Source organism: Nipponia nippon, unplaced genomic scaffold (assembly GCF_047370975.1).
Source record: "Nipponia nippon isolate SJK-2023a ecotype South Korea unplaced genomic scaffold, ASM4737097v1 scaffold_3, whole genome shotgun sequence".
In the NCBI taxonomy this organism is placed as follows: domain Eukaryota; kingdom Metazoa; phylum Chordata; class Aves; order Pelecaniformes; family Threskiornithidae; genus Nipponia; species Nipponia nippon.
Genome location: NW_028262347.1, coordinates 115,198,282 through 115,218,223, shown reverse-complemented (window position 1 = coordinate 115,218,223; position 19,942 = coordinate 115,198,282). Strand labels below are relative to the sequence as shown.

General features: G+C 43.7%; 1 protein-coding gene across 2 annotated transcripts; it reads left to right on the top strand.

The window, feature by feature from the left end:
• Positions 1 to 2,284: 2,284 nt before the first annotated feature.
• Positions 2,285 to 12,971, top strand: SMNDC1 (survival motor neuron domain containing 1). 2 transcript variants are annotated; one of them, XM_087765830.1, is made up of 7 exons: positions 2,285 to 2,474; positions 2,931 to 2,981; positions 3,160 to 3,279; positions 7,166 to 7,308; positions 9,216 to 9,377; positions 10,286 to 10,439; positions 11,199 to 12,971. In XM_087765830.1, the coding sequence occupies exons 3-7, from the start codon at positions 3,160 to 3,162 to the stop codon at positions 11,334 to 11,336; spliced, it is 717 nt and encodes a 238-aa protein (XP_087621956.1). In that variant the 5' UTR covers positions 2,285 to 2,474; positions 2,931 to 2,981; the 3' UTR covers positions 11,337 to 12,971. The 2 variants fall into 2 exon arrangements, with proteins under 2 accessions (XP_087621956.1, XP_087621955.1); XM_087765829.1 differs by lacking the exon at positions 2,931 to 2,981 and having other exon boundaries at positions 2,286 to 2,474.
• Positions 12,972 to 19,942: the final 6,971 nt, after the last annotated feature.

Genomic DNA, 19,942 nt, shown 5'->3' with positions numbered 1-19,942 from the left:
ATGATATTACTGTGGTATAACTTTATACTCTGTAAATAATATAGCTCAATTCTACGAATACACTGTAATACCGCACTACAATGTATAAACAGCTCATAAATTGTAAGGATTTATGAAGAGCTACAGTTCTGGTAGCTACTCTGCTGCCCATGGGGAAGAGGCAGTTAGAAACATTCAGATACAGCACAAACATACCTGAACTTGCTTTGACCTCCTAATACAGAAAGAACAAAATCTTGACAACTGGATGCACATTGCTTTAAATAGTGCTACCGTGGTATTATGCAGATACCCCTCCAAGCACCCACCATTTCATGAACTGTAAAACATATTGTTTAAAAATTTTAATCTGTAAGACAGCGGGAAGAAGTCCTGCTTCTACCGTGGTTTTCCTCACTACGGTATAAAAGAGCTTCTTCTGTCAAACACAGGAAAAAAATCTGGTTTTGGGTGAAGACAAATTCAGTTTTAAGGATGCAATTAATGAGAATTTCCAATCTATGAGAGTTAAAGATCAGTGGTTTCAAGATCTGGCTTGTCTTCCTATACGTAGCAGCATGTGCTTGAACGACAGCATGTGTTAAAATAGCTTCTAAAAAGCCACTATCCCAATCTGAAGAAACCAAGAGAAAAAACCCCTCTCTTAAAGGTAATTGTACCTTCAGCTTTCAGTCAACCAGGTGTTGCAATGTTTCTATGTTTCGAGTCCGTTATGCTATTTTCCTTTCAAATTAGTTACATGTTGTAATCATGTCAGTTCCCGGTCTTCCTTTATGAGCTGAACACGCTGGACATTTCAGCCTTTCACTGAGAGAAGGGCGTTTTCTCCAGCCATAAGATAATGTTGGCGGCTCTTTTTAGAAGTCTGCAGACCCTATAAAACTCCAGACTCTGGAACCATGTATACCATTTCAGTATTAAGTCTCACCTAAACTTTCATTGAAGTAAAATCTCTCTTTACGCTCGCTTCTGTTGATGCAATCACAGAAACGTTCTCCTTTTTACTGTTGCTGCCTTTGGAGATACCTGAACACTACATGCCTCCTCAGTCCCTCTCTGTCACTTCAATCCTGCAGATATGGCCTAGATTTCTTGTGCTGAGAGAGGAAGTTGAAATTGATTGTACTAATGTGCATTTTTAACTCACAGGTATGCTCACAAAGTCATTAGGATTGCTCTGTATCAATAAATTTGTACGTCTTTTCAACAGTCGCTGATCTGTCCACAAAGTCTTATCAGAAAATGTTTTCCGTATCTATTTCTAGGTTATTAATAAAAATACTAAAAAAGATGCTACTGTTATCTTCATCGTAACACTTGGTCTCATCAGTCTGTAAACAGCGCCCAATAATTTCTGTATTTTAATTATCAAATCATACACCCATCTACAGAAATCTGTTTTATCCTTGGTCAGGATACCCTCTGAGGACACAAACCAAGCCCTGCAGGACACGGTACATGTATTTCCCCCTTAGTATGTAAACAAACCCAGAGAGCCCAAGTGCAGTCATCTTCCTGGGAAGCCCTGCGTGCTGACGGCCGGGGGGACGGGCTGTTTGCAGGAGACACCGATCCTCCTGCTAATACTAAGAAACTTTCAGGCGCCTGCTTCATTTGCCTGGCTCACAGGCTCAAGGCCAAATTAATCACCGGATTTCCACCAGGAAATACTTTTTTTCTTCCTGTGACAGGCTTGAAGAAGCCGCTGAGCTTTTTCTCCCCCTTTCCTCTCCTGTTGTAGGACCAGATATCGAAACTTACTCTCTTCTAAATTGTTTGGTACTGGGTTTTGCATGGTTCTAGGCACCACTCAAGTGGCCAGACGGCACTGTGTTTGACATGGCCAAGAACAGAGGCCTGAGCAGGGGCATCCCTCGGGGGCAAGCAGCCTCAAACACCCTGCGGCCTCCTACGGCAGCGGGCGGTCAGAGCTGCAATCTGCCCGCAGTGACCGGAGGGCTGCGCCTCGCCCGAGGGAGGAAGATGTCGGTGCCGTTAGCAGCTGATGGCTGGAGCCTGCCGGGGCGGCCGCCGCAGCGAGACAGGGCAGTCCCCTCCCCGCCCCGCGGGCGTTTGCCTGAGGCGGTGCTGCCGGAGGTGCTGCCGGCCTCTCCGTGCGCGGGACCCGCACGGGGAGAAGGGAACGGGCCGCAGCTCCCGGCCCCGGGCCGCAGCCCGCAGGCCCCAGGCCCCGGCCCCGGCGCAGGCCGCACCAGGCCCCGCCCCGCCTGCGGGCCCGCCCCCTCCACGTGACCCGAAGGCCGCCTGAGGCGGCCGCGTTGCTCGGCCGACCGGCGCGCCGCCGGCACGTGACCGGCGGGGACCTCTCGCGAGCGCCGGCGCGCGCTGGGCCTCGTCGCCGCCCCTACCCCCGGCCCGCGGCGAAGGAGGCGGAAGCGGCCGCGGCCCGACGGGACCAGAGCGGCGACGCCCCGCTCCCCCCGGCCCGGCCCGGGCCCCGCACGCCCGCCGAGGTGAGAGCCGCCCCCTGCTCGCCGGCCCCGCGCTTCCCCGCTGCCGCCCGGCGGCCTGGTCCTGCGCGCTGGCAGGGAGCCTGGGCCTGGGCCTAGGCCTAGGCCTCGGCTTAGGCCTGGGCCTGGGCCTGGGCCTGCGCCGGCCCGCCGGCGCGGGCCCTTCCTCACGGACCCGGCTCCCCTTGCTCGCTGCTCCGCCGCGCCCCGAGTTGCCCGGCTGGCTCCGACGAAGAGCGGGCGGCCCTGGGCCGGGCTCGCCGCCGCCTGCCCTTGTGCTCCGGGAGCGGCAGCGGGTCTCGCTGCCGTAAACGCGGAGGCCGCGGCTTGTGGCAGCCGGAGGGGAAACGCGGTGGTGCGCGGCGGTTTTCTACAGGTGTGGGTGATTTCGGGGCTGCCGAAAGACCCCGCTGCTTGCGTACCGTGAGTCGTAACTCACACGGGCACGCCGTGTTTAAGCTTTCTTTTTCAGAAATTGCTTGGGAGTAGTTGAACAGTACAGAACCCAAGGTGAGCGGCTCTCTGTAGTCAAATAGTGCGTTACTGACACTTAGCGAGTTGTATTTTTAATATCTTACTAATAGCTTTTCGTGTTATTTATCAGTTTCACTTCACTTGCACCACGAGGCGTGATTAAAAAGCAGCAAGGCTGTTGTTTTTATGTGTTGTGTGTGTATGTTTCTTGCAGATGTCGGAAGACCTTGCTAAGCAGTTAGCTAGCTACAAAGCTCAGCTTCAGCAAGTTGAGGCTGCCTTATCTGGGAACGCAGAAAATGAAGATTTACTAAAATTGAAGAAAGACTTACAGGTGAGAACTTGAGGGTACGAACAGATGAAACTTTAGGGTCTTTAGCAGGTCTTTCATCTTTCCTAAGTATTTACATTGCAACAAAAATATATGCTTGGAGGGTTTATTACTTTCTTATCACAGAATTTGATACGATTATGGTAGGGTTGGTTTGAAAAAACCCAAAGTGTGGCCTATTTTAAACCTGTCTTGTAGATTAGTAAAAAAGATCTACTAATTTATACAGCAAACTCTTCTGCTAAAAACTTTAGCCAGAGTAATGAAAGATATGCCAGTGCTGTCTTTACTGTCTCTTTTTCTTTTTTTTTTTTTTTAAAAGCATTTCTCAGAAATTGATTATTTTGTGTTGCTTTTACTAAGCTGAAGCCTGATGGTTGGGCTTAACATTATGCCTTTCTGCTTATTTTTGAGTTGTCAAATCATTTGATCCATAATCTGTTTATTCATTGCATGTGTTTGCAATGATAAAAGCTTTAGAGTGTAGGTCTGTATTCCTTGTACATCTAAGCCTTGATTGTGTTAAGGTTTTTTTTATCTCCGAAAGGAAAAGAGTTGTGTTCTTCTTTTGCCACCTGCAGTTTTTTAATCATTTGAGAGCGTGCCACATTCTTAAGAGCTGAAAACCATTTCTGGTCCTGAGGGTATTGTTCAGTGACAGGAAGACCACCAGCCTAATTTGAAGTTGATAAGTGGTCTTTTAGATTCTTGTGCATATAAAGACACATTGGCATATAAAAAAAAACCCAGCAGTACTGTTAAAATTTGTCATGAGAGTGCAAGATGCTGCTTCATTTCTGTTGTGGATTGCTTTATCCATCAGATCTAAAAATATATAAAATTACCGAGTACAAGATTGAGTAATCACTATTCTGTATGGAAATAACAGCAATAAAAATGATGCTTCAACCAAAATACGAGTAGTGCCTCAAATCTGTGATCTTTAGAATTCCTTTTAAATTACAAAGGTGTTGTGCCCACAAGGCACTTTATAGATCATCTTAATGTCCTTCGTTGTACACCGTTAAAAGCATGTGTATATTTTTATATTTTTAAAATGCACAGCAAAACCCATATGGGATGATATTTCCGATACCAACACGACCTCGGCTTTGATATGCAGAGATCATTGATGTGAAAGGACAACTTGCAAACTTTTTTATAAAAGCTTTCTGCACAGAATGGGGAAGATCTTTACACTTTCGTCCCCAAAAGGTTTGCTATCCATATGTTCCACCTTGAAAATGACATAATGTTTTGCAGATTTAATATATGCCAACCTAACAATTGTAAAAATGCGTTCGATGCTTCAGTGTCCCAACTAAATAGCTGTCAAATTAGTTCAAAAAGATTGTTACAATGTAATTGAAACTTTTTTTTTCTGTCATAAGTAGTGATGCACTACTGCATTTCGTATACTCTGCTTATTCCTGAGTAACGAGATTAAAATAAATATTACAAGAATTTTTTATAAAAGCTTTGCTTTTCACCTTTTTCACTGAAGTGCTTCTAGGACAGTGTCCGTGCGCCCAAGGACCAACCTTACCTTTTGTATCAAGTAGAATTGATGGCAGCTGTCATCTCCTGTCATCGGAGATGATATCTGTGGGTGTTCCGTTCTGGAGTGTAGATCTCTCTCTGGCTTTGTAAAGACCAGTTGGTCAGGAAAAATCTTGGCAAACTCTAACTAGTGTTCTCTGCGGGTCACACCTTCATGTCACGGGGACGTGGCAGCAAGCCACAGTGTTCAACCCGCTTGGCCGTATTGAGCTGCTGTGGTGCTCAGAAATTTTCCTTGAATGAGCTATTCCATTAAAGCCTTTAGAACTATCTCATGGGTTGCAATAAAATTAATGTTTCTGTCTTGTGTGCTTAGCACTATGAGATGTGGATATCAGATGAAGATTTTTACCAAAAGTTTGCTATTTATAGCCCAGTGTGTGGGTGACTTTTATCAAATTCAAAGAACCCTTGGTAGACTTGTCTGAAGCTATTCACATTTGAGTTCTACAATAAGCCATCTATGAGCGTGGCAAGAATAAATCAACAGTTGCGTATTACCGGTAGTCTACATAGCTGAAGTACTCACTTTCAGGTAGCTTGTGCCTGATATATTGTATTTGACCTGCTGAGAGAAGATACCCATTTCAAACCATGATGCCTCTTGGATTTGCAGAATATAACTATCGGTATGTTGAGGAATAGTTTGGGATTTTGCATCTGGGAGGGAAAATCGGGCTAATGCTGTATGTTCTGCAGAGCGCTCTCAAATTAGGTAACTTGATAATCAAAATCTGTTCTGGTTCAGCTGTAGTATTACGGAAAATGGAGACCAAAGTAGTAGAAGTAATCCTAAGCACGTTTCTGTGCTTACGGTTGCTGCTGACTGTGCTTACTGTTGCACTTTCTAACTAGCAGCTCCTCTAAAACAAAGAGCAGAACTTTTGTTAGGAAGGTGTTGGAAATTCAGACATTAACAGCTGCAACAGAAACAAGGTGTTAGGCCATTCATGCCAGTTGTATGGTTTATCGGATAAAAGTGCATGTAAGTGTATATTGTATTATTTCTTATTTGGGGACTGCTTGTGACCCTTTAGGTTCTTGAGCTGTTCATGAAGAACAGCTTCTTTACTGCTTTTTCCTGAGCTAGTCTTTGTACACCCATAGCTGAACTAGGATGTGAAACTGGGAGGAAAGTTCAGGCTCCACTGAGCCTCAGTTGAACATTGTTTATCTGTAACCCTCCCCTAATTTAAATATTTACTGTTAGTTAGGGGAGTGACAATGGTTCATGCTGAGATACTCAAAAAAATGAAGATTTTTTTTTTTTTTCTTCAGGGACTGCAGAGTTGCTTTGCCTTATACAGAAAGTTTAAATGACGTTTTAGGTGCTGGCTCTGGCTTTTAACACTAGTGAAAACCAGTGGTCTTGACTGGGCAGAACAAGACGAGAACACTGACAGGAAGTTGGGAGGGGTTTTTGCATGCTCCTGTCTGTGAATGAATAATATTTTAAGGAACTGGAAAAAATTGTTATTTTGCTATTTGTCTTGTTGGATTAGCAAGGGAAGGCCTGACCTGGAATCTTGAGGTCAGGGAATTTAGAGAAAAATAAACACTTATATCAAAATGACTTAATGAAATCAATTTCTGTATTACGCACCTGAGTGCTTCCTATAAAGGGAAGGGCTTTACAGAGTGGCAGTCTTGGAAGGCACTCTTCCACCCTGGCTCTGGGTGCTTCAGTTCAGCCAACCCACAAATGTTTGAGTAAATTGAAAAATGTTTTGTCACTTAGAAATGCTGCACTTGTAGTTGTTGTTTGTCCCATAGATAACTATATATAATATAGCCAGCCAGTCCCAAACGGGAAGGGATGAAAGAAACTGCCGGCTAGGGAGAGAATAGAAGCGTTACATCCTTTCACGTTTTGTCTTCAGAGCACTGGCCTGCTGAATACTCGCTCTGCCATGTGTTGTGTGATTTTTTGGTCAATAACGGACATCACATGCAGCCATGTGTACAGAGTCACACTGTTGATTTTTTGTTTCTTCTCTTGAGACTGTCTAGCTGTGTCTTTGTGCCTATGGATAAACAATTCACCTAGAAAGAAATGCTATAAAAAAAATAGGCTACTTCTTGAAATTTTGAGGAGGGCATGGGCAGCTTTACTGCAATACAGTGAGGACCATACATCTTTTTATCTATGTTGGCGACGAGTGAGTTTAGTTAAATGATTAAAAAACCAAACCAAGCTTAGTCCACTTTATGTCAGCTATGAATTTAATACAGTCACTTCAAAAAAACCAAACCAGTAAGCTTGGGATAAAAATATGCATGGTAACAGAGTTTGAAAAATTATTCTTTGTGGGTTTTTTATCTTTTATAGGAAGTCATAGAATTAACCAAAGATCTCCTTTCAACACAACCTTCGGAAACTCTTGCAAGTTCTGACAGTTCTGCTTCTGCTCTGCCCAGTCACTCCTGGAAGGTTGGGGATAGGTGTATGGCGATATGGAGTGAGGATGGACAGTAAGTGTAGAAAACTTCTCTAACGGTTACATGAAATAGTTCAATGGTAAGAGACTTTCATTCAGTTTGAACTGCCCCTAGGGTGACTAAACGCAAAAAGAAATTTGGAAAGAAATATGATATTGGGTGTTCTTGTACTCTCTTTAATAAAGGTCAGTGTTTTAGATAAAAAGCACAGAGATGTGGGGTCATTGTCTAGGAATGCCCTGTTTGTCACTAACCTTATAAAAGTAGGGTAGCTTTGGTAAATTACCATTTGCTAATGTAATAAGCGGCAGACTTTCATGAATTGATCTGTCAGAGCAGTCTTTCATAAAGGTTTCAGGATGTATAATTCATAATTTGTCATTGCATTCATATATATCTAATTGATTGCTATCAAGAAAAATCCCTGCTGTATCTCAGTTTGTGCCACTAATTGGAAATCAGTTTTTAATTGGAAATGCTGTTTCTTGGCTATGAAATAACTAGCTGTGTAATGTAACTATAGAATTAATCAACTTTTTGGATTCAGTCTCCATTACATTAGCCTGTGAAGTTCTGGGAACGCAAGCAGTTCATTCTGACTTCATAATCTTTGAAATAAACATTCTAAAATTACTTTCCATACTGCAAAATGGATAACTGTGGCAGTTTTTTTTAAATTACTGTCTGTGCAGAACTAAATCCCAGCCATTACCACTTAGAGAGAAGCTCTCTAGTTCAACAAATGTGGTTCTATCAACAATGTAGTAACCACACAGAGATTTTGGTACAGCTATTGATGTCTTAGGTAGAAAACAAACCTAAAAGTAAACAGTTTTTCTGTCACAGATTATTAATGAGTAAAATGCTTTTGTGTAACAACTTAAAAATTGAATCTTGCTGTCTTAGGTCACCATTGGGTCATTTTTCTTGCTCTGATCACTGGGTTACAGGATCAGAGCTTGGGGAAGAATGTGCCAGAGTGTCCACTGAAGTGGAACTTATTGGACTTTATTGTATTGCTTTTTTTTTTTTTTTAACCCCCTGCTTCTGTTACAACACTCCAGAAATGACCAGTGTTTCATGAAGAGCTTAATATTTTTTTACCTCATGCAGTTTGGGTTTCCATGTATTTTCATCTAGCTCAAATCAAGATGATGTTGGCCCACTAAAATCACAGAAGAAATTAATTTAGTAAATGTTAACTAGAATATTGCCTATGAAACATCTCATTTTATTCCTCTGTTTGCTTTAGATAAATCCTTTTGCTCTGAATTTAGACTCAATAATTTTAAATATTTTTGGAAATGTCACTTGTCCTTTTTCCTCTGTCCCATTATGAGGTCAGTTTGGTTGACCAAAATGTTTTGTACGCATAAATATGAAGTGGACTGATTTTTGCTAAAATTTAAAAATTGCTACTTTAAGCCAGTGAGAAAACCTTTCGGTGTTGAAGGGGGAATATTTTGAAAGCTTCCGTTTTTCTTAATTCTTTTTCATATGGAGAAAAATGGAACCAAAGCTTTGCTCTTGTGAGCTGACATTTTCCAGAACTCCTCAGTGAATTCCCTGAAAGCTGTGTTCTGTTGAACGCAGTATTTTGTTGGGTCTCTTTTTTTTCAATCCCATGACCTGCCCGAACTAGAACCAAAGCAGGATATCTGATTAGATTGGCCCCAGCATTAATCATTAGTTTTGAGAACTGTGAGGCCATTGCTTCTTGATGCTAAAGGTCAAATACAGCAGATTCCAGTCTTTGTACTTGTGTCCCTTTGACCTTAAGAAAAATAATCTCTTTGTTTGATTTGTGTATTGCCCCTGAAAATGAAGGCCAGTATTTGCAAATTTTTTACTTAATGCCATTAGCTGGCTGACAGTGTAGGTGTTGAAGGGCTGAGTATTAAAGCTTTACTCACATGCTTACAGCCATGATATCTTTACAGGTGTTATGAAGCTGAGATTGAAGAAATAGATGAGGAGAACGGAACAGCTGCAGTGACATTTGCTGGATATGGCAATGCTGAAGTTACACCTCTGTTCAACCTCAAGCCTGTGGAAGAGGGAAGAAAAGCGAAAGAGGACAGTGGCAACAAACCCATGTCCAAGTAAGTAATATGCAGGCAGAAGTCTGAAAGCTGCTTTGGATGTTGGTGTCGTGTCTGTCCCCCCTCCCCCAGCAATAAAAATTGGTTAATGAAATAGAATCTCTCTTTTTTTGAAGTTTTACATATCTTTAATATCTTCACGTTTGCTTGAAAAAGGATCGTAAATCAATCTAGCAGATAATGTTTGGTAGATTATTGTGGCTGGTATCATGTGTGTTATGTATCCTGGCAAGATAACATGATAGACTTTGTTTTACTCAAGATTATGCTATCTCAGGATACCAAGTATGTAAGCAGTAGATTTAAAAAAAAAAAATAGTACTCTCTCATTGACAGCAGAGAGCCTACAAGTTTCAGCCCAGATCTAGTGCAGGCTCTACTCCCATCTGTGCTCTGGCCCACGACAGAGTGTGCTTACCAGTCTGAAGGGCTCTGCTTCTGCCCCGTCCCTGTGTTAGGATGGCTGTGTTGACCCTGTCGCTGGGGAGATGTGCTTTACTCAGTATCCTACCATGTCTAAGACAGAAAGGTATTTTTAAGGGCTGAAAACTTATTTTTTGGGGGAAGAAAAAAAGTGGTAGAATTTCCCTTCCCTAAGGGATCGTTCTGAGGGCGCTGCATTGCGGCATAGATCGACTCCTTGAACTTCCTTATCTTTACTGAAGTAACTCATCTTTGTTCTTTTCCTTCCATCCCTGTCCAATACCTGGTAGCATCAGAGTCCTGCAGACCTCCAGAAAAGTTTGGGCTTTTCACTCGAATGGGCTATTTAAATAGTGGAGAATATTTGCAGGCTTTGTTTTCTGTCACTTACTTATGGAAAACTATTGTGCATGTCTGTCTTACAGAGTTTTAGTTTCTTACAGGAAAAGGCACAAACATAAAATGTCTTTTTTCCTTCTCTCCAGAAAAGAGATGATAGCCCAGCAACGAGAGTATAAAAAGAAGAAAGCTTTGAAAAAAGCTCAGAGAATCAAAGAACTTGAACAGGAACGAGAGGACCAGAAAGTCAAGTGGCAACAGTTTAACAACAGAGCCTATTCTAAAAACAAAAAAGGCCAGGTTGGTTTGGTTTTGTCAGTACATGAATAACAACAGGGCATAGAATTCTGTGCAGTATTTTGGGAGAGAGGAGGAAGTGTTTTTTGAAGAGATTTAAGGGGGGTTCATCTCTGGGATTCTGAAGTGTGCGGTTTGGTGTTTTGTACACGTAAAAGGCCTGCTTTTGTACTGGATGGTTTTGGAGGAGTGCTGCTCTTAAGGGGCTGAGCTAGCACTTGGCTTGGAGAGCTGGGCTCTCAGTTGCCAGGTAGTGTTTGCTGGAGCTTAGGACCAGAGGGCCTGTCTAAACCTCCAAGCCTGACTTCTTGCTGTGTTTATGACCCGTCAGACACAGCACTAAGTAACTGCCCTGGAATAGCAAGCATGGTGCAAAAATGGTAAGCAAGGACATTTTGAAGCCTTATTTCATTTTTGTCCTGGCTTGACCAAGAGCTGCCAGACATAGTGGTAAAACTTCAGTCTTCCTTATGAACAATTATTAGAGATCATCGTATGGGAGAGGTGAATTTTATTCATTTTTGGCCTGACTCGAGGCCCGGAGCACCACAGTCAGATCCAGTCCTTAGGTGCCAGGAGTTCCCAGCTCTGTTGTCTCACCCGCTGATAATGTGCCACAGATGAGCTAGCCTTCAGAAAGCATGCCTGGCTACGGAGTAAGAAGTTGAGGATATTGAAACACTTCAAATGGTAATGATTGCTTGGTTTTTTAAGAGCAAGTTAGTAATTATTCAGAAATGGTGTTTTCTGTTTCATTTGCAGGTAAAGAGGAGTATTTTTGCTTCCCCTGAGAGCGTAACTGGCAAGGTTGGAGTCGGAACATGCGGAATTGCAGACAAACCTATGACACAGTATCAAGATACCTCTAAATATAATGTCAGGCATTTGATGCCTCAGTAACAGGGGAAAAAGGTGGAACTTCATCTCTGCAGGGCTTTACACTTATCTTTTTATCATTATATTTTTCTAAAAGTAAATTATTTGTTGGCACATAGCGAGTAGTCCATTTTGTCACCATCACTTTGGCTTCAGCTGATATGAGCCTTAAATCTCCAGCTATTGATTTGACCCCCCTAATCATTAAACTTTTTGTAGTTGCATTAAAATATGTTCTGCAGGTAAATGCTTTCATGAACTGCTGTTACTTGTTACTCTGAAAGCAGTAGTTATCTGCAGCTCTGATCTCTGGAATCTTCCATTCATACTAGTAGAGAAGTTTTGGGTTTTTTTTCCCTTAAGAAAAGTGGTAGTATAAAAATGGCACCTTAACAGCCTCCCTCGTTTCTGTAGTCACAGTGCTGTCCGCTGTCTCAGCGACCAGCTCAGCGTTACAGAGCCGCCGCAGCTCTGGGAGAGAGAGCTGGACTCCATCATAGCTTATACGTCACATGGGATTGCTAAGGAAGTTCTAAATTACTCCCTTACAAATCCACCGAAGATCGATTTGTACAGCTGTAAATGAGGGCAGAACAGGGCCGATAGGATCTTTATTACTAATGATTCATGTGCTAGAAACAATAAATCTGACTTTAATTCCAGTCTGATTTTCCTGTGCTAGAAGTTAGGCAGAGGAGATTTTTTTTTTTTTTAAATACTCATCAGATTTTAATAGGAGGTTATTGAAAGGTTATTGAAATGTAACCAGAAAACCATAGGACAAGGTATTTAGACTCCAGTAGAGAACTGTACTTAAAAATACCCACCCTGCCCCTCCCCAAGGATCAGAGAGTTTGAGAACATAAATGGCTGTGCTTTCCCCTCTTGTAGACCTTGTAGGTTTGATGGTACGGTCACGGACCTGGCATAGACAGTAGCCGCTTGTGTCTGGGCCTCCTCCCTCCGGTCAAGTAGAACTGCAGCACGGCAGATGCGAATGCCTAGATCCCGCTTAGTTGTGAGTGAGTAAAGGTTAGTCTGAGGTTTCTGTCCTTGAAGAACTGCCTGGCCCTAGTGTTCGTTGTAACTTCAGCTGTATTACAGTGCTGCTGAGCCCCTTCCATTTTATTCAGGAAACCACGTGTAAAAGCTCTTGCTTCCTTGTATTTTATGTGATTTGCTTTCCTTTGTTACTCGTCTCTCACTTACAGTAGTGGTGCCATCTCTGAATCCCTGATGTGTTTCAAGAAGTTAATGGGTAGCCCTGTATACAATGTAGATATTATTTTTGTAAAATCTAGGGCTGAGTTAATGGACAAGAGCACATCAGCTGTTTCCCCATTAAATAATTAAAGGGTGTTTCTTGTCCATTAACCCTGACCATTATTTCCCTGTATATTATGTTAATGTAGCTCATTTTGTAATTTGTTACCTAGATCAGGTCACGTCAGCAATTGTTGATGCACTGATTGGTGGCGACGTCCATCAGTTACCTGAGTCACAACTCAAGCTAAACGCTACAACTGGTAGTTTAGAATCCATACATAGAAAAAGGTTCTCCCTATAATGGGAGAAGGTGATTTTTATGAATACAAAGTGTGTTAATTTCAGTTTTGTATGTTTAACTTTTATTAAATAAAGTGTTTAAAATCTGCTGGAGACATTTGACAAAGTGGGAGCATATATGGAGGGGCAGTAAACGATCAGGGAAGTGGGAAGTACAGAACCTGCGGGATGGAACATCACGTGCAAAAGTGAATGGGAATGGGCTTGCTGCAGGATGAAGTGGATGTTGCCTAATTCCTCGTCTTCACTGGCAGCAGGCAGGGTACATTTTCTTTTGCATAGAAAACCTCTTAATTTACTATAAGATAATCTGAGGGAAGACCTCGCTCCTTTTTGGAAAGGGAGTTTGTACTGCAGCCTGCACCCTGGACATGTCTCAGCAGTGACATCAAATAGGTGGTAGTCCTGCAACGTGGACAGCTGACTGTTGAGGAAGGTCACCTGTTGTCACCTGGTGACCAACTGTGACCAGATGGCTGCGATACAGAGATACTGCGTCACTTGCAGCATCCAAAAGGAACACACAGTTGGAAGAGAAAAGTTAGAACAGAAACACACTAAAAACTAGGCAGAACTGGAGTTCTCAGGAAGCCATGTGAGCCTTTCCTTAGCTCCACCTGATCAAACTTTTTAAAGGCTTTGGAGAAAGAGACTTAAACCATGCCTGACATGGACTTGGGTTTGAATAAATGTAATAAATGGTCTATCACAGGACTGCTTATTCACTAGTCCTGAAGAGAACTTCGTGCTTGAGTCATCAGAATGCAGCGGGCGCGAGAACCTCCCCTACAGGAACGGGCAGTCCAGCCCAAGTTAAAACGAGCTGGGCTCATGGGCTGCTTTGTATCTGCTGAGCCCTTCAAAAAAAATTTAGCAAAACTAGTACACAGTTGGTTGTAATGCCAACATTTCCTTTGAGTAACATATTTATCAGTCACCTCTTACAGTCTGGGCTGCCTGGCAAAGCCAGCTGTAACGCGTCTGTTGGGCGCTGCAAAGAAACACTGCTGAAAAACTTTTGATAACGCTTTTTCCTTAACTGCCGTACCTGGAATAGTCAGTGGTGCAGTGATACCACTGTGGCTGGGGGCGTCTGAGCTATGGAAGAGAACATTTTGAAGACAACTTGTATAAACCAACACCAAAACTGCCACCCTGGCCCCAGAGCCCGCCCTTGTGGCACCTGAATTGGTTTTGATGCTGTTTCCTCCTCTGCAGGCCGGGGTGGGTTCGTGTGTAGTCGGGCTGTGGGACACTGCCTTAGGCAAGGGTCTTGAGAAATTCACATAGACAAAATAAATCATAGGTTAAGCAATGCTGGTAATTGCCAAAACAAACAAACAAAAAGTTCTTTATTTTACAAACACTGAAGTGACCTGAAATGTGCGGCTGAAAGTGTTTTGTCTGTTTGGTTTTTATTTCCCAGTTTTATTAGCTGCTCTAAACACTAAGAAACTTGATTTTTCAGAACCCATGCTCTGCATTGACTTCTGGGCCCCTCAGCAAGCAGAGTAAGTAAGTGCCCACAAATCCTGCTGTAAAGCAGACAGAAATACTGAAATGACAGAGGGAAAGTTAGTTAAGCGTAAAAGTAGAGTGCAAACCCACTAAGCTGGAGACATTATGGAAAAGATACCTGTTGAACGCAGACTTGCTCCTTTCAGATAAGGATACTGTGCAAGATGACCAGTATGGGCTACACATTTCCTCTCAGAAGTAAGTTACTCCAGGGAATGGTTTATCTAGTACAGCCTCAACCTCGTGCAAAGTTCCATCTGTTGGGGAAATTAAACCACCACAAACCTGACTCACAAATCTGGGACTGCACCAGTCAGTTTAAGTATTTAGAACAGTCTTAAGAGTAGCAACTTTCTATTTTCACGGTCACAGCAATCCATTTCTCTTTTGCTTTCCTTTATGCCAGAGTCGGATTGTTGTTTCACTTATTTTGTAGATGCTTGGGCTCAGAGGTTTGCAAGTACAAAAAAGGACATAAACTTGGAAGATATTGCAGTTCAACACTGGAGATGTTTAGTAGGCAAAACCGGTAGGTGTTTACAAGGCAACACCATTGATGTTCTTCCACTCACCTGAATCAGCACTATGGCAGCATCTGGTGACACAACCACCACCTGCGTGTCTCACAACAGTTACGCTAAGCCTGGCATTACCGAAAACGTTCCCGAGTTGGGCCCAAGAGAAGTATCACTGCCTTGCAGCTGGTGCTGCTCTTTGCATTGCCATTTGTTCAGTCTTTCTCTGAGCTCTAAAAAGCTTCACTTACCAGACTGCAAAAAAAGGAGGGACGTTTGCATCAGGACTATGGTAAACATCCATGCCACAGACCCAAGCTAGCAACCTGTGAACATATGACCTGATTAAGCAACTTCACTGACATGTCAAAACCTCTAGAGCGGAGCTGAAGGCTCTGCTACACAAACCCGCTCACGTTATTTCCTTTTGTAATGCGATTACCCCTCCATGCTGACCTCACCTTGCAATGACGCCTTGGTCCCTACGGAAGTGCAAAGCTTTCCCATGATGGATGCTGACAGAAAATGTCTTGCTCTCACCTAGACTGAAAGGTGATGTTGCTTCCCAAAGAGAAGCATTCCTCTGCATGAGGAATTCAAGTGATGCTAAGTTTTAAACCTTACATTTTCAGCAGACCTGCTGAAGCTGGTGTTCCCTAGGGCGATGAGTGCCATTTTCTACAGTTGTCCACCAGTCCGGGAGAGGAAAGACCTTTTCTATTTCCCCATCAAGCCTTCCGGGAGGAGATCCAAAACAATTCATTGTTTTGAGACAAGTATTTTTGAAAAGGGGTTAAATGGAAAGCATTTCCTAGCCTTAGCTAAACTGAGCACTAGCTAGGGCACTGGTAGCCCAAGTCAAGTTATGAACTAGGTCTGTGTATGTTCTGACTGGCAACCACAACGTTAAAAACACCACAAAATGCTTTAAATTCCTTTGATGGTTTATCCCGCTTTGCTGCAATATGTCCCTCAAGATCAAAATTAATCCTTGCTGAAACGCAGCCCTGCTGCAACGTTCATGATGGCGATGAGACCTTACGGGAGGGGAGGAGTTTGGCCCAAAGCTGACTGCCTGTGCACGGAGTGGCTCTCTGGCTCACTAGCGTTTCTTCCAGTGGGAATCACGGGGGGGAAGAACAGATGAATGCTCAATCTGTCTTCTCTCAAACGACCCCTGTAACTCTCACCTCGTGGAGGAGGCATGCTACAGCTATCGCTTGCTGGAAGGCAGCAAGAAATGCCAGCGTCCTCCAGCCCCAGACACGCTGCAGTCAGATCTGTATGACGAAACACCCCAGAGTGACGCTACTGCAGAAAATCCCAACCCAGGAGCATTCCCCGAGGTGAGATTAGCATCATTACTAGTGCTCAGAGCCACTTACTCATCATTCCTCTCTGCCCGATTCCTCTGAACCGCCACATTTCCAGTACGTGAATACCCTTCATGGCCTTAAAAGCACTGGCCGGGGCCACCCCGCGCTCCCCGGGAACGTATGGCTGCCTTTCCTTGACCTGCTGAAGACCAACATCAGTCCTCTGCAGCGCTTTGTTTCCTCTGAGTAAATGCTGTATTAAAATGAAGCTTCAGCGCATGACTGCAGCACAGCGGAGTACAAGCCAAGACGTTGAATGACTTGTTCAAGGCCAAATTAACCAGCTTGCTTCACCGGCTTGCTCTGGGCCTCATCGGGGTGCTACAAACTAAGGGGCTGATTTTTTCCACTGTGGTAAAAATAAATTACCATATTACCCACAGCCCTTACAGCATGGTTAACATCGAAGGTATTTCTGAAGAAAGTGACATTTCATACCTTTGACGTGCATCAGTCAGGCCAGCAGCACGGTGTGACCCAGTCGCCAGCCCTGTAGGAGCGCTCGCCTCACAGGCCTCATGCACCCTTCCCAGAGGCTGCTCAGCAATTCCTGATCCTTGGAATTTTTGAAGGGGCCTCAACATAAGCGTCCCTCCTTGTGAGAAAATGCTTTAATTTTAGTCAAACACAGCAGCACCCCAAACAGAAACCCTAAATACTACATATTTAGTACCAGAGCCATAGTGCCGATACCCACAGACTCCTTGTTTCTGCTTCTGCCTAATAATTAAAGGGATCAGTCCTCTCTTCAGGAGGCAATGAGCAGAGAAGCAGGGGTCAGTGCTGATGTCTTATCCCCAATTAAACAACCTGCCTCTCTGTAACAGGTCGCTCCAAAGGAAAACATTGTGTATGCAGACAACCGCTCTCCTCTCCCCTGTTCGTCCTCTCAAACATCACTCAGGTCTGTTGGCCGATTTCAAGCAGATTTGACAGCGCATCAGTATTTTCTAGGTATTTGGTGCAGGCTGGTGAACAGAGAGGAAGAAGGACGCGCTCCTCTTCCCCGAGGGTCCCACAGGACAGTTCAGAGACCATCGCGCACGCGGAGGAATTTCAGTCACTGTCAGGTCACAGAATGTATCGCTCGCCACAGAATCTGTCCGCAGAACAAAGCCCCAGGAAAAAGCATCAGACTTTGTTATTTATGGACTTCTTTTTCATTACTAGTATTATCACCTCCCTACCCTCAGAACGAAGTCCTGGTTTTTACCATTATCTTCCAGGAAGCGACCCCAGTTTCTCTTTCCAATGATGTGGCTGGGGCCAGAAAATACGCAACAACAAAAGCTTACGATCCTGGGGGAAAAAAAAGACACTCTCCATTTAGTGCACACGACTGATCCCACTTCCACTGAAGCCAAATGTTTCATCCATTTCAACAGGGTAACACAGAAACACAGACTACAAACAGGGAGCAGCAAATACAAGAGACCAACGAGCAGAAAAGCAGGAGGCTGGAGCTCACCACCCAGAAACAGATGGTAGCACACAAACAAACAAACAAAAGGAAAACACAACCAGGAAACCTGGAAAACGTAGGTCTGCATAGTTAACCCCATTTCTATTAACCTACAGATTTCTTGAGACGGACGGATTTGAGACCACCTTCGTCACTGACATGCCTCTAATGGAATGGACATTAAAGTGACCTTCAGGTGACAACTCGCCACAGGATAACCATGACAAATGCAGCCAGATAGTCATCTCCACCTTGTCTGCAGACACGAGATGACATACTGTAATACGCCTGTGTCAAAAGAAGGAAAATGCTGGATGGTCTTTTTAATGGGTTTGTCTGTAGCAAAAGGACCCACCAGGGATCTAATTTACAGAGGGCGGGCTTGACAGAGTGAGCTTACAAGGGAGCTGTGCGCACACGTGCATGTGGCTCTACTGTGTGGGCAAGCTGCCCAAGGAAAGTACATCCAATTCTGTTCTTACAGGAAAAGTCACCGTATTCTTGTAAAATTAGGCACAAAATAGATTTAGGACTTCTGTTACTCTACAAACACAAAATTAAAGCAGAAAAACAATAGCACCCATAAAGAAAACCATAAAAAAACCCTCACACAATTTTGCATATATGAAAGGAAAATATGATTCCATGCCCAAATTACCATGTGGCGAGAATAAAGTGTTATTCCGGCTGAAACTAGAGTTGATGTGGTGGGCAGACACCTAGGGCCACAGAGGAGAAGACTGGGAGTGAAGTGTTTACTCTCTACTTGCAGAGGAGTAAAACGAGGCCTCAGAAGCAGCACAAATCCCACATAGGTGTGCCTTAAAAAATACTAGAGTTGGGAACCCGAACAGCAACATCCTTCCAGTGTCTTTATCTTTTGGGGTGAATGAAAAGAACTCTTTTTTTTTTTTTCAGACAAAACAGACAGTAAGCTTCTGTGAGCACTTTTCTGAGGAAAACCAGTAAATCTGACTTGCTGTATTGGATCTCTTAGAATTCAGTAGTGTGAGGGTCCATCTCAGCTTCCAAAGGAGAGACTTGACCCTCAAGGGTTTGGATCTGCACCTTCAGATACTCACTCTGTTTGACAAGATTTCTGGGTGGGTAGTAGAAACTTCGATGGTACTTTGAACGGTGACACAACCGTAAAGCAGATCTGGCACATGGGACTGTTCTGGCTTGCCACAACAAGGACAACTCAGAGATTCACGCATTTTTAAGCGGAAGGAACTATTATGATAGTCTAACTGATGTCCTGCATAACCATAAGAATTGGCCTGTACAATCATTTCAAAGTAACTTAGAGCAACTTCTCTGAGCAAATCAGTCATCTTGAACATTTCAACGCACCAGACCAGACCAACGAAGGGAGACGTGAGGAGTGCGACAGACCGTGTGAGGTGCAAGCATACAGAAAAGGCCGGAGTCCACAACGCAGTAATAAAGCAGTGCAGAGCAACCTCAAAAAGCCAGAGAAATGTTTCCATCACATAAGAAACTATCCAAACTCTAGCTGAAACCTGCTAAGACCTGCCACAAAGAACCCCTCAGCACCAGAGCAACCAACCCCACGTCTTTAGAAGTTATTATAAAGGCTCTTAAATTTGTTTTTTCCCAGGTCCTCTCCCTGGCTGGACCACTGCTGCTAGCTGAGCGGTCAGGCAGGTGGCTGGTGAGGGAAGCTCATCTCCTGCTACATTTTCCCCATTGTATTTGCACTTGATATCAAGACCCCTTCGAGTCCACAATGCTAGAAAAGGTAGGAGGTACCAAACTGGCCCTGGAGCATACAAACAAACATTTCAGACAGGTTTATTCCAACCAGAGACACGTCACTGTTTTATACCAACCAGGAGACCGAAGCCATTCCCCACCCCTTGAACTTCAGGACTTCTCAGCTGTGATATTTCTTTCCTAAGTGGCCCTTTAAAACAAACAAGAAGGAGGAGGTGCTGCGACAGCTACAGAAAAAGGATCATAAATAGATAAATCCCACTGGTATTCAACTGCTCAGCACCAGGGCTGCCAGTGGTCAACACTTTCAAGGAGAATAATAATAATGAATAAATATAAAATAAATCAGGCCTTGCTAGAGCTAAAGTTTCCCACTTTTCACCATCCAGAAGACTGTCCCAAAACCTTGTGTCATGGACCTTGTATATGGACGCCAAACGTAAATCCAAGCAGCAT

Bases quoted from the DNA above. Each gene is read 5' to 3' on its own strand.
- SMNDC1 (XM_087765830.1), top strand. From the start codon at position 3,160: ATGTCGGAAGACCTTGCTAAGCAGTTAGCTAGCTACAAAGCTCAGCTT. The intron at 3,280-7,165 runs GTGAGAACTTGA...TATCTTTTATAG, and splicing joins AATTGAAGAAAGACTTACAG to GAAGTCATAGAATTAACCAA. The intron at 9,378-10,285 runs GTAAGTAATATG...CCTTCTCTCCAG, and splicing joins GGCAACAAACCCATGTCCAA to AAAAGAGATGATAGCCCAGC.